The sequence below is a fragment of the Benincasa hispida genome, chromosome 11, assembly GCF_027475165.1.
Source record: "Benincasa hispida cultivar pf3 chromosome 11, pf3_genome.v1.1, whole genome shotgun sequence".
Classification (NCBI taxonomy): Eukaryota; Viridiplantae; Streptophyta; class Magnoliopsida; order Cucurbitales; family Cucurbitaceae; genus Benincasa; species Benincasa hispida.
The window spans coordinates 9648549-9661046 of NC_143488.1; the positions used below are offsets into that span (position 1 = coordinate 9648549).

The following is a 12498-nucleotide window of genomic DNA, read 5'->3' on the forward strand; positions in this document are numbered from 1 at the left end:
GATGCTGGATCGGAGAGAGGATGATGGTGCATGGCCTATGTTCAGAGAGGAACACAGACACAGAACTTTGAGGTCAGCCGGCTATGAGAAGAATGGTGGCAACTTAGAGGTCAGCCGGCTATGAGAAGAATGGTGGCAAGGCGTCAATACGACCGACGTGGCAGGGAGAGACGGTCTACGAGTGGCGTGGTAGTGGACAGCCTAAGGTCAGCAAATGGAAGGAATGACCGGTGCAGTGCAGAAGGAACTGAGGAACCGATAATCAATCAAAGAATCTTTTTAACGCCACCAAAAGTCAAAAGGATAGAGAATTTTAGATTTGGGAGAGGAGTGAAATTCCACAATGGAAATGTGGGAAGTTTAGGCATTCAAGGAAATCTATGAGGAGCTGTTTGGCGTACAAGTTCAGCATATGAAGCCTAGGGTTGTGTGCAGCTGGAGAGTAGATTTTGGAGAGTTGTATAGCCTGCATTTGAGGTGCATAGTTGTGTAGCCTGAGTTTATGTAGTCTATCAACAATAGAAGTTATTTCTGTTCGTGTGTTCGGAATCTTGCATGTCACCCTTTCCTGTTTAGGTAGCTCTATTGCTAACTGCAGATGATATAAATAAGGCCAACCTCCTAAGGCTTCTCAAGGGAATTTAGCAATCTCATTGGAAAAAGGTTTTTACACTCAGCCATGACTATAAATTCTAAATAGGAATTTAACTTGGAAGAAATTTCTAATTTAGATCTTCTTGAAAAGTAGGATAATGTTTTCAAAAAATCCAAGCTACATATCTTCAACTTCAACAAAGGCAGGCCAGATGAGAAAATCTTCTACAATCTCAAATAAAACATTCATGATAAACCAAAAGAGGACGTGTATGCAAAGACAAGAATATTCAACCGACTAATTCTGGAATAGGTATAGTATCTGGCGACCTAGCCTGAGTATTTTCAGCATTAATCTTTTTATCTTCATTTTTTATTGGAAACTTACGTTTTACCTTGTTTTTCATCATGAATCCTTTAAGTCGTTGATTGGCAATATCAAATTAAATAAATAAATAAAAGAAAGTCCTGCGACAGTTCACAGGGGGAAAGATATGCTGTAAAAAAGAGGGCCCAAATGGGAAAGTTATGTTCAATGAGCAATACCAAAGAAATTAATGGGCCTTCTTCTTGATCTGTTGTTACATGAGTCATCAGAGCCAAGTTTTTTACCAGTCCACAAGCCTCACCTTCTGGAGTATCGCATGGGCAAAGCATACCCCACTACAGCAACAAGTTTCACAAATAAGTAAGAAATATTCTGTATATAGAGTCATGAAAAGAACTATTAGATGATCTAATATTAACTTCTTTTTTTTTATATAAGAACAACTTCCATTGAGAAAAAAAAATGAAAGAATACACAAGCATACAAAAACCAAGCCCACAAAAAGGGGGAAAATCTCTCTACAAAGGACTCCAACTATACAAAATCACCCAAAAGCTTAAGCTAATGGGTGAAGATAAATTTAATATTATACCATCTAACACTCTCCCTCACTTATGGGCTTCAAATATGTAGAAGACCGAACAAATGAAAATCAATATTAAATAGGAAGGAAGTAACATTGCAAGGGTCTGAACATAGGACCTTCTGGAACACCTGCTCTAATACCATCTTAAATCACCAATTGACCCAAAAGTTTAAGTTGATGGGTGAAGGCAAATTTACTATTATATGATCTAACAATAACAGTAATAATTATTAAGATAAAACTATGCATGATGTTCACTGATTACCCTTACCTGGCTAGGTTGTAATGCTCTTGGTCCACTAACTTTCCTGGACTTCTCAAACTGAGGGGAGACTCTAGTCACATGGCCCATAGTAGAAATAAAAGATAACCTAGCAAGAACCTATTGACAAGAGGACTGCATCAAACAGGTGTGCTAAAAAAAAAAAAAAAGAATAAAGCTGCTAGATAAATCACAAAGAAACGATTAAGAAGTGAGCATCCTCATAAATGAAAATTAAAATACTCGGTATAAAATAAATTATAGCAAAGAAGGCTAAGCACAAGTTCTATAGGGAAAAATGTAGAGAAAGGATGTGAAGGTTGGGAAGCCTATTTGTCGTGAAAGGTTATTGTATTTGCCCTCTTCTGATAATTATACATTTTCCTTTACCTTCTTTCAAAATTTCTAATAAAGAAGAATCCTCTCATAATTAACTGAAAAAAGAATGTACAAGATCATGACTTGAAGTCTTCAAAATCAATAAAACGACCAACTCCCTTGCATGTGAAATAACTTTCAATAGTGTCAGTTTCAAAAGATTGAATGTCTTCATCGATTCATCCAAAAAAAAAAAAAAAAAAAAAGATTGAATGTCTTCCACAAAATAGCATCATGTTCAATTGTTGACTAGAGAATTCGTCATTAACAATATATATTGAAGCCTGAAGGCTCACTTTTGGCCCAGTGGAACTGCCTTTGTAATCCACACGATGCCAGGAGACTCTCTAGCCTCTTCCTATTTTGTTTGTTACATTTTCAAAAAAAATAAATCTATCTTCTATCAAAGAAATATGTGTTCCTCCTACTAATGCCTTAAAGATGGGCATGGTAATCACATGGTTTCTCCTAGAATATGGCACTCTTAGAGATCAGATCGTCCACAAACCATTCAAACTAAATTGACTTGACTATACTTCCCAACAACTTGACCAATCTACACAATATGAGGCATAAAAAAGTGGATGCAAATAAAACGACAAAAATAAGCCATTACTCAACTGGCGTTTAGTTATATCCATTGATAGACCAAGGAACAATAATTTGGTCGGAAAAGGGAAAAAATCAGAAATCCAAAATATGGCTAGCGAAATTTTCAGTGTTATTCAATGCAGTAAACACCAACTGAATTGAATGATAATAGACACAGAGGAGATGAACGACCTGACTCATCCCCTTCCGATGCATCCTGAACCTTTTGACATCCCAGTTACCAGTTGAAAGGGTCCTTTCTAGCCCAAATGAAATAATATTTGAATTCAGATGCTGCACAATACATAAATATATTTAATAAAATTACTGAACTAAAAGGGAAAGAAATGTTTTTCAATAAATCATTGTATTCTTCCAGTTGACACTAAAACTTGCTACCACCCAAGCTTGCCTTCATAGATATACATTTGATACCTTTTCTTCTACAATTTAACCAGAATTAATAAAAAATAGGAAAAGGGTACCTTACCCCTTTATTCTCCCACCAGCTCAAAAATCATTATAGCTTCATGTCAAAAATAATTTCAAACCAAAAACCCTCAAAATTTTAGTTGCATATCACATAGAAATTTGAAAATAGATTCTAACCTGTGAGAAGTCAAACCGACTTGACCTACTGTGCTTTCCAAGAAGCTTATCAATTGTCTTCTTCACTTCACTAACCATTGTCTTGAATAAATCCTACAGAGCAATTACAAGTAAACACTTCAGTTCATTTTTATTATTATTATTATTATTATTTTATTTGTTGATTTTTTTCCTTTGTGAGAACACAGTTAAATATCAAACAGCAATTGAAGAGTGTATCCGCAGGTAGGAGTAAATAGCACATACCTCAAAAAGTAAAGAGATCAACTGACCAGATAGCTCCAAACGTTTGTTGCCAACATAATCCTATAGCTTCAACAAGAAACTATCCTTTAAAAATCTATCATATGTTGGACACTGATTAAGCACGTTAGATATGTATATTCATGAACACTTAAGAAAGAATTTAGAAATGTATCCTTGCCTAGATTTTTAGAAGTTATTATATTATTGTGTTTGTGTCATGTCCATATCTCTATCCATACTCTTCGCACTTTTTATCTCTCTCTAATCTTCTCTTTGAAAATCCTATTATTTCTTTCTACTCAAATTCAAACTGACCAAAAGATAACTCTAGTAAATAGTAATTCATACACCATGGCATTCCAAACATGTTGTGTAATAACTTTGACAATGAACTACAACTTTTTATTAAGTAGACGTTTTGATGTAGAGATATTTTAGACAAACTATGTAATCTCTTTATAATTGTTCTATTGTTTAATTTTTATTTTAGTTTAGGTGCGACAAAGTCCTTCCCCTTTGGGTCTATTTAAAGGGGCTTAGGTTTAGAATTAGTTAATTAGGTGCGTAACAACCCTTTCCTTTTGGATCTATTTAAAAGGACCTTTGTCTTCATTTTCAACCTCAATAATACTCCTACTTCAAGATTGCTCCAAGAATTTCAGTCTACTCCATGTTTCATACCATATAGACGGAGGACAAACATGGTACATCCATACAGATATATGATTTTTTTGTAGAAACTGATAATAAAACATCCACGTTAGCAAGTAGCAACTTTACCTTGTCATCCATAGCATCCTTATTCAAAATTGCATCCATCATCCGTCTCATCATAACTGCAACATATATGCATTTTGGACGGAAGTTATTCTTATGCACCTAATCAGAGAACATAAATGAAGAGCATGAGTCGTTAAAACAAACAAATATAATAATCAAAATAAATCAATATGAGAGAAACTTCACTCACAGGGACATTGGCAAGAAAAACATCACGAAGTATCCCTAGAGCCCTTCCTTCCTGATAAATGAATCAAAAGTAGAGTTATCATTTTTTTCCTTAACAAAGAACAGAATTCATCAATGCATGTAACATACACAAAATAACTAAAGCCAGGGTGCTACCAAAAAGCTTCCCAGTTTGCCATGGCTTTTTTTTTCTTTTTGAAAAGAAACATAACTTTTCATTGATAAAATGAAAAGAGACTATTGCTCAAATTACAAGGAAACAAAACGAAGAGCTAGAAAATGTAAAAGTACAATCCCAAGAGAGCCATTCAATTGCAGTTATTCTGTGGCATGCTGGCAGAAGCTTCTCGGCATTTTTCAATTGTGGTTGTTGTTCGGTGCTTATTTCAAAGACAATGTTGTCCAAATCTTGGGTGGCCCTAAGTTGAAAAATCAAGTTTACCTCCTTTGGGTAGATGCAGCGAAGGCTTTGCTTAGTGGAATTTGGTTTGATGTTCGAAGAATCAGCTGCCTCTCCTCTTCTGGACTCTTCTCTAGGTGAACCAAGACGGAGAAAATCAAACCCGAACATGGAATGAAATCGTCTTTGATAATCTTGAAATTCAAAAAAAGATGGCCATAGGTTCGAATAGAAAATTCCTTATCGTGGGTGTACTACTTCGAAGTTGCTAGACTTGATGCATCCACCTAGTGCTCTCTTTCCAAGTCATTCTCAAGCTTCTCGCTGCAAGGCATATGTCTAAATTGGAGAGCTTTTACTTCCCTAGTTTAGATGCAACTTTACTTCTTTGGTTTATAAGAATATATTGTACTGTATTATTTGTCAACTTATGTGGAACATCATCTCTCTTCATTATGTAAGTATTGGGATGTGATGAGGGAGCTAAAGATGTGTCAACCTAGTTGAGATGTCTGGGTACGTCTATTAATCCCCTTGTCTTGCTTCATCTTATAGTTTGCTTGAATTATTAAGTATCTTTGTAATTTGAGCATTAAACTCTTTTCATTATATCAATAAAAAAATTTATTTCCTTCTAAAAAACAATAACACAAAAATCTTCAACCTGCTTCCTCCTTTGAATGCTAAATAGCTTTGATGATGTGGACTAAGAATCTTGGAGAATTCTTGAAGGAAAAGTATTATTCATTAGTTGTCCATACATGAGGGGGAAGACCCAATGCTGTGAGAATGATCTTTTTTTAAAAAAGGAAACGAGTCTCTCCATTGAAATAATGGAATGAGACTAATGCTCAAAGTACAAGAAAGAGAAACAATGAGCAAAAGTAACCTAAGGACAGAAGATGCACCCATGAATCTCAACTAGGTTGACACTCCCTTAGCATCCTCATCATCTCCAAAATAATCTAATAAAATCATTCCAAAGAACAAAAGAAAACAAAGAGCACATCAATCTAACTATAACAATACATCATGACTACAAACTTAAGCTGGAAAAATAAAAGCACGCCAATTTAAACGTGTCTTGAATGGAGAAACCTTCAAAAAGCTTGGTTAAGGTCCACAAAGATGAAGCATTCAACTGAGCAACTTCAAAACAAACCAACCACCTAAGTTGTTTGTCATGAAACACCCTTTGGTTTCTTTCAAACCTAAGTGCTAAGTGCAGCAAGCGTCGCCTTAAACGCATTAGCCTGTATCAACCGAGTGCCTACTTTCAAAGCTGGACCTATTAGAAGTTGATGAACAATGTCACGAAAATCATCACCAAAAAATCCAAGCAACTTTGAAGAAGGAGAATATAAGCTCCACTAGCACCGTGCGGCATGAATGCAATCAAAGAAAAGGTGTTGTAGATCTTCACCTTCCACTTCATAGAGGGCAAATGGATGGAGACAGCAATACGGGGGAGCTTCCTTTGCAAGACCGAGGAACAATTTAGCTAACTGAAAACCATAACCCACACAAGGATGTTGACTCACCACGGACTTTTGGTCTTCCAAAGGGCCTTAAAAAATGGCATATCTAATGGAGATGAAAGGGCCAAGTGTGCAAGAGGGACTTGACTAAGAACTTTGCAGAAGCTTCTAATGACCACGATCTCCGACCAAAATTCTCAAACACCCTCTTGTCTGAAATTTGGCCAAGCGAATTTTGAAATCCAATGATCTCATCATTTTATGGGCCATCATTCACTTAGTACTACATCCCATGGATCGATGCCACTCATTTGCTCTTATAAAACTTTTGGTTAGAGCATACCGAAATATATCCTAACTACATGAAACAATAAGTTCTAATTTTTTTTTTTCTTGGAAGAAAACAAGTCTCTTCATCAATAGAAATAAATGAGACTGATACTCAAAGTACGAGAGAGTTATACAAAGAGTATAAAGTATAAGACCTATGGATCAGGAGGTGCACCTAGGCATCTCAACTAGGTTGACACCCCCTTAGCGCCCTCATCACTTCCTACAAGCTAATCTCAATATAAAAGTATTCAAGGCAAAAGCACTTCTCTTACAATGATCGAATAAAGATACCAAGAAAGACAACTTCCATCCAACAAAAACTACAACATAACAACAACAAAAAAAAAAAAAAAAAAAAAGCAAAACAGATGAAGCAAGAGCAAACTATGCGGTAAAGATAAACGCCCGCCAGCTAGAGCAAAAATCTTGAATGGAATAAGCCTCGAATTGCTTGGATTGAATGCATCACAAAGAAGCATTCCGATGGGCAGCTTCAAAGCGATCTAACCAGCCAAGGAATTTATCATGAAACACCCTTTGATTTCTCTCAAACCACAAGTCAGCCAACCTGAATGTAGAGCGATAAGTTCTAGAAACTTTATTATGCCTTTTCCCTCATTCTAGCATACAAAATCTAAGGTTTCCTTTAGGAGTGCTCAAGAAACCCAACTATCCTAATAACCCAACCCAACCTTTATATTTTGTCTTGCCCTCCCTAACTAGGTTGTTTAGGTCAGAGATCGGTCAACCCAAATTCAGGTTGCTCCAAATTGCCCCTAACCCTACCCAGCCCTACCCAACCCAACTCATGAACACCCCTTTTCTTTTTGTAATTATGCTATAATTTCTATCCCGGCTGATTGGAGAGTTGTCGAGTAACCCATCAGATATTTTACATCATTTCATTAGTCAAAAAAATCATTTCCAATACCAATAAAAAAAAAAAAAAAGACTACAGCTAAAAATGTTCCCCATAAAACAATCAGAACTTTCAATTTATATTCAAAAACTTAAAATGAATGAGAAAGAAGAAAACCTTTTCTGGAGGAGCACTAGCAAATTGAAACTTCTTCACCTGCCAGAAAACAAACAAAATTCTTTAAAAAAAAAACATGGAAACACATTCACAAAAGCAATACACGAACATTTATGATGGTTGAAATCCTAAAATATCAGATAAGAATAATACTAGAACAACGGGTATAGTGTACAAAGGCAAAGAGAATTAGTCTAATTCAAACAAAAAAAAATGCCCACATCCCGATTGAACCAGGGACATTAAAAAACTGCCAAGTTTATAAATAAGTCATATCTTAATCTAATTGTGGTTAAAATCAAACTACAAATATCAAAACTAAGAAAGCTCAAGTATACCAAATGAGAGAAACCTCTAAGAAAGATATATTTCCTATTTCCTAGTAAAGGAAAATAAGAAAATGTATAAATATCTGTAATACTAAATATATTAAAAATATAAGACAAATGAAAGTAAAGAATCGAAAACCACATGTTGCAAAACTAATTGTTATACTAATACTTAAACATCTATATTTCTCAGATGGATTACATGGATAATGGGTTGTGTCAAAGACCCAAGATCTCAATATTTATAATGGAAGCCCAATATGGAGAATTTTTGCTTCTAGGGGAATTAGGCAAGGTGACCCACTATCCCCTTTCCTCTTTCTCCTAGTTACAGAAGTCTTAAGTCTGCCTGTTGCAAAACTCCATGGAAAAGGGTTGTTTGAAGGTTTTGTGGTGGGGAAGGATAAAACTCATGTTTCTATTCTTCAATTTGTTGATGATACCTTAATATTTTGCAAGTTTGACGATATTATGCTTGAAAATTTGAGGAAAACCATTGAGTTATATGAATGGTGCTCAGGTCAAAAGGTGAACTAGGAAAAATCAGCTACATGTGGAAAATATGTATCTCAGTTTACCATTTGGGAGATATCCTAAAAAGGTCTCTCTTTGGCAGCCGATTATCGATAAAGTTCATGGGAAATTATAAAAATGGAAGAGGTACAACATTTCTCGAAGGGGTCGAGCCACTTTATATAAGTCAGTCCTTTCTAACTTCCCCACTTACTATACGTCTTCTTTCCTAATGCCTGTCAAGGTAATAAACCGTTTGGAGCGTGCTATGCGAAACTTTTTCTAGAAAGGGAACAAAGGGAGTAAATTACATCATTTTCTTTGAAATGGAAATAAGCCTCTTCATTGATATAATGAATAAGACTAATGCTTAAAGTACAAAGTAAAGGAATCAAGGGAACAAAAAGCCTAGAAACAAAGCTCAAAACACAAAATAGAAAGTAAAAAAAAAACAAAAACAAAACAAAACAGAAAAAAAAAAAAACAAAACTAGGGAACAATAAGTGCATCCGGGAAGATCAAATGTGATGCCTCTTCCAAAGCACCCTCAATGTAACCTAATACAATCCAACACTGGTACATGATGCCAACCAAATACAAACTAAAACAACAATATGCTGGAAAAATGAGAACTCTCCAAATTAAACAAAGGATTTGAAAGGGAATTTCGTCAAAAGGCTTAGAGAGAGTGCACCAAGAGAAAGCATTTATGAGCCGAGCATAACCTTCTCAACTTTGAGCTAATGGCAACCTGTCCACCCATTGAAGCTATCGTCGAACACTGCTCGTTTCATAACTCGAAAATGTTTATGAGTCCAACGAGTAATAATGAAAACCCCACCAAAACACCAAGCTTTAAGCAAAAATCTGAGAGGGAAGACAAGCTTGGCCATGTAGAAATTTTGATAAAACATTTTGATCAAAGACATTTGTAACCCAACAAGCTCTTTGGCAAATATCCATGCAAAAAAAACAAAGTAGAATTGCTCTTATTCCTGTTGGATCAGTTCGGGATCATTGAGATGAATCCTCTTCTTCTTGGTCTATCTTCTTCCGTTGTTTATTGAAGGAGGAAGAGATTGTTGATTTTCAAAATCTCCTTGGGTTGATTTCAAACAAGAGGGTAGGATAGGTGTTTATGGTCTTTGGAAGCTAATGGATTTTCTCAGTTAAATCCCTTTCCATTCATTTGTCCTTGGCATTTCCATTGGATAAACAGTTGGGTAAAGCCCTTTGGAAGTCTAAAAGCCCGAGAAGAGTTGATATGTGTTTGGATTATGATATTCGGTAACTTGAATTGTTCCTCAGTTATGCAATAAAAGCTTCCTTTACGTCGCTTGTCTCCATCAGTTCGCCCCTTTGTATGGCTGGAAGTGAAGATTTACAGCATATTTTCTTTGATTGTCATTATACTAAGCAGTGTTGGCAATGGTCATTTACCTTGTGTAACATTACTTGGGTCTTCGGAAATATTTTTCATGATAATATTTTGCAGGTTTTGGTGGATCCAGACTTGAATTCCAAGCCAGCCAGATGCTGTAAAAGCACTTTTAGCAAAAGTATGGTTTGAGAGGAATCAACGTGTCTTTAATGACAAATTTTCAGCTTGGATGGACCACTTCGAAGTTGCTCGTCTTGATGCCTCTTCTTGGTGCCGTCTTTCTAAGGTTTTTGCAGATTTTTCCATCCAAGACTTGTGCCTTAATCGGAGAGCTTTTATTTTTACTAACTAAAGTCATTCGTCTTGTATCGTCGGCAATTTTGTTATAGTTTAGTCAGGTTATTTTAGTCTCATTGTTGCTGTTTGTTTTTTAAACATGTTCTATTTTCTTATGGTTCAATTTTGTACTGGGCATGATGTTGGCGTTAAGGATGTGTCAATCTAGTTGAGGTATTCAGGTGCACCTCTGATCCTTTGTTATTCCCTTGTTCATTTTATGAGAACTCATTGTATTCATAGATCCAATCTCTTTTCATTATATCATGATTCTCTTTCTTCTATCTACTGGATCCATAAGAGTAAAATTAATAAAGAAGAACATAATTTCTCATTTGAATTTACTCATTGTCGAGCAATCTGTAATGGGAGCAGCATGAGGGACATTAGGTAAGTACGTTCCCTTCCCTTAACCCTAACCAAACTTTCAGCCGCGGCCCTCTGTCACCTTCCGCCTGCATCTGGCCCTGGTCACGCTTGTCGGTCCTTTCCGTCAACTCCGACCGTCGATTCCCTTAGGCTTCTCCCTCTCTGAAACCCTAGCCATCCGCCTCTACTTGTTTCATTCAATCTCCAAGCATCGTCGAACTTTTCCAGCCACTGGAGCCTATCTCATTTAGACACTGTCGTTAACCCTGCTAGCGTCCGTTGGTTTCGGTCTGGCAGTACCCTTTGTCGTCTCCGATTGCCATCCATTTTCTTTCCTTCGTCTGGTCATCCTTTTTCTTCCAATCCTTCTCACGAGCCAACCCCTGTTTTCCCTTCCCTCTTCCCCACCTAAGCTTGGCCCTCCACCGTTACTTTCTCCGGCTCCTCCTTCCCAGCCATCCTTTGACCTCTGCCGTCATTTTCTATCCATCCATCCTTCCAACCACTTTAAATCATCAGAGATATCTCATTCTTCAGTCTTCCCCACTCAACAATTCAACTCCCACTCCAATTTTCCATCATGGAAATAGAAAGTTGTTGATGATTCTTTCTTTTGCATCTGGTTTGATTTTGGGTTGTTTTATGTGGAAGATCTAGAATGTAGCAAAACTCTGGTTTTATCCGATTCTCACCTAAGTTGGTTCGCGGATTCAATTACAAAACTACTTCAAGCTTCAGTTAATAGTTTTTTCTAGAAAAATAATCAAGATAATTGCAATGCAACGAGACTTCCGAAATTTAGAAGTTCATCCAATTGGGTTTTGAAGCAAGGTTGGCATTATTTTGTGGGAATGCTCAAGGGTTTTATGGAAAAAAAGGAGGCAAGTCTATATCCATTGATCAACATTACAAAAGTTTTGCAGCCGAACAAAGAAGTTTCTGTGTCTCCCACAATTGAGGAACATAGCTCAAGCTCTGCAATTAGTGGGAGGAAAACCTCATTGTGCTCTATTCCAGACACATCAACATAGAGTGAATTCTTAGTTAAAAAGATGAGCCAAACACATGAACCTGTTTTAGTGAAAGATAAACAAAATATGGATGCTTTCTAGATTCAAAAAATTATGATGTGTTTAGTGTAGAACGGTAGATTTTGACAACCTTTGGGTTGTTTCAAGATTGTTTACATTTAATGAGTGGAAGGAGATAGCTAAGTTGGAAGAATTTCTCCAAACCAAAGTCATCATTAACCCTCTTTTTGCTGAAAATGCACTGATTGATCTTGGACACGGTAAAATAGAGGATTTGATCGAGTCTCTGGGAAAATGGTAGGAATTAGGTCCATTCCATTTGCTCTTCGAGAAATGGAACAAGTTTCGTTACTGTCGGCCACTGCTTTCTAAGGGTTATGGAGGTTGGATCAAGATAAAAAACCTTCCATTAGACTATAGGAGGTGAAGCACCTTTGAAGCCATCGGAGCTTATTTCAGGGGACTTGAAAGTATTACATTAGAAACGCTTAATTTTCTCAACGTTTCGGAAGCCAAAATTGAAGTGAAGGAATTTGTGTGGATTCTTGCCCTCAACAATTGAAATAATTGTTGCTTTGCGCAGAAATATCTTTTTAAATTTTGGCGATGTTGAATTCACCGATCCCCCGTTATTAGTTAAAGGAAAGTTATACGTCAAAGATTTTTCGAATCCAATTGATCTAATTCTAGTGAATCAAGCTCGGCAAGATGAAGTATTTGATTGTAGTT

The 12498-nt window shown here is 36.4% G+C and overlaps 1 protein-coding gene across 3 annotated transcripts in view; it reads right to left on the reverse strand.

Moving 5' to 3' along the window:
* The window catches only part of NRPC2 (nuclear RNA polymerase C2), a 71931-nt gene that overhangs the window by 39281 nt on the left and 20152 nt on the right, over positions 1-12498 (reverse strand). For all 3 annotated transcript variants that reach the window (XR_016524556.1, XM_039047984.2, XM_039047985.2), the window contains 8 exons: positions 7811-7849; positions 4565-4615; positions 4375-4473; positions 3595-3654; positions 3349-3441; positions 2932-3033; positions 1780-1890; positions 1141-1257 (listed from right to left, as the gene is read on the reverse strand). Coding sequence is in view for 2 of the 3 variants with exons in the window: in XM_039047984.2 (XP_038903912.1) it covers positions 1141-1257; positions 1780-1890; positions 2932-3033; positions 3349-3441; positions 3595-3654; positions 4375-4473; positions 4565-4615; positions 7811-7849 (672 nt within the window). In the remaining variant the exon portion in view is untranslated. The remainder of the gene's footprint in view (positions 1-1140; positions 1258-1779; positions 1891-2931; positions 3034-3348; positions 3442-3594; positions 3655-4374; positions 4474-4564; positions 4616-7810; positions 7850-12498) is intronic.